The sequence below is a fragment of the Aplysia californica genome, unplaced genomic scaffold, assembly GCF_000002075.1.
Source record: "Aplysia californica isolate F4 #8 unplaced genomic scaffold, AplCal3.0 scaffold00405, whole genome shotgun sequence".
Classification (NCBI taxonomy): Eukaryota; Metazoa; Mollusca; class Gastropoda; order Aplysiida; family Aplysiidae; genus Aplysia; species Aplysia californica.
Genome location: NW_004797675.1, coordinates 637,708 through 639,010, shown reverse-complemented (window position 1 = coordinate 639,010; position 1,303 = coordinate 637,708). Strand labels below are relative to the sequence as shown.

Sequence of the window (1,303 nt, the reverse complement as noted above, 5' to 3'; positions counted from 1 at the left end):
ACACACACACACACACACACACACACACACGAACAAAAAAAACACACACAAACAAAAAAACAACAACATACAGACATACCCACAAACACAGAATACCCTTCCTACGAACCTATTCAAAATTTAGCGCGGAGTTCAAAACTCAACAAACTCAACAACAACACATTCAATATCAACAAAAAATGTACAAGTTGCTCACTGTAAGATGGTTGTAATTGGTCGCTTTTTAGCACAAGGGGGCTATCCGGAAAAATGTTGTTTTGAGAAAATCGAAACTAAAGTTTTTGCCCCTTGTTCAGTTTCTTTAAAGGACAAGGAAAGTTTTCTCTATAACCAAACAAATATATACACAAATGAAACCATACTTCTCCTACAGGTATGGCAATGCCCACTTTTGGTGCAGGTCAAGATTTCTGGAAACCCCCGAAACCTGGGTTAGCCCGCTTGTCCTTGAACGCGACCAATATTTATAACGCGAACATGAATTGTTACTAATGTCCAGCAGTCTAAAACCCACTAACAACATTCTGAAGAGTTTTACAGCAGTCTTCAACTAATTAATTGCCAAAACAAAAGCTCATTAAACCCGTCTATCTTGACCTCTCTGTGTTATCATATATTTCACAATTATATCATCACCATCCAGTGCCAGATCTGCAACAGACATTGGCGATCATGGTTCTCCATTCATTCCTTTGCTCGGATGCTCTCAAAAAAGGTACGTTTCCCTGATTTTTCCCTGTTACCCATTTGTTTAGGTTCCCCAAGTAGATTGTTCTGGGCCGACCCCTGCCTCGCTTGCCTTCAATTTTGCCAGTGAGAGCTAGTTGTTCAAGACCCGTATGTTTATTCAGGTGCCCTAACAACTGCATTTGTCGTTTCCTGATTGTTTTTAAAATTGAACGTCCTACTATCTTATTTGATTTCTTTTCCTTCCACGATACTCTTAGCAGTCTCCTAAGAAACCACTCAATTATAAACATAAGAGTATAACACTCACCATCATACCAGCCCCCGACCAGATCCTTCCCAACGTCACTTCCGTCGTTGGTGGCCGAGTCAGCCTTCCGCCAGGGAATGATGTCGTCATCGATGGGTCCTGAACGCTGGACAAAATAGAACAACATGGACTTGGCCAGGGAGTCTCTGTAGTCGTACAAACCTGTGGGAGGGGGGATAGGGGTGGAGGTGGGTGGAGAGAGGTGGGAGATGGGGAGGAGGAGGGTGAAGGCATGGGAAGAGGGGAAGGGGGAGAGATGGGTTGGGGAGAGTGGTTGTGGGGAGAGGGGTTAATGGAGGGAGGAGA

General features: G+C 43.8%; 1 protein-coding gene across 1 annotated transcript in view; it reads right to left on the bottom strand.

Moving 5' to 3' along the window:
• LOC101852560 (endoglucanase 4) overlaps positions 1-1,303 on the bottom strand; it is a gene marked incomplete in the record, with an annotated part of 33,211 nt that overhangs the window by 17,363 nt on the left and 14,545 nt on the right. Inside the window, 1 exon segment of the mRNA XM_013085771.2 lies at positions 998-1,159. Coding sequence (XP_012941225.1) covers positions 998-1,159 — 162 coding nt within the window.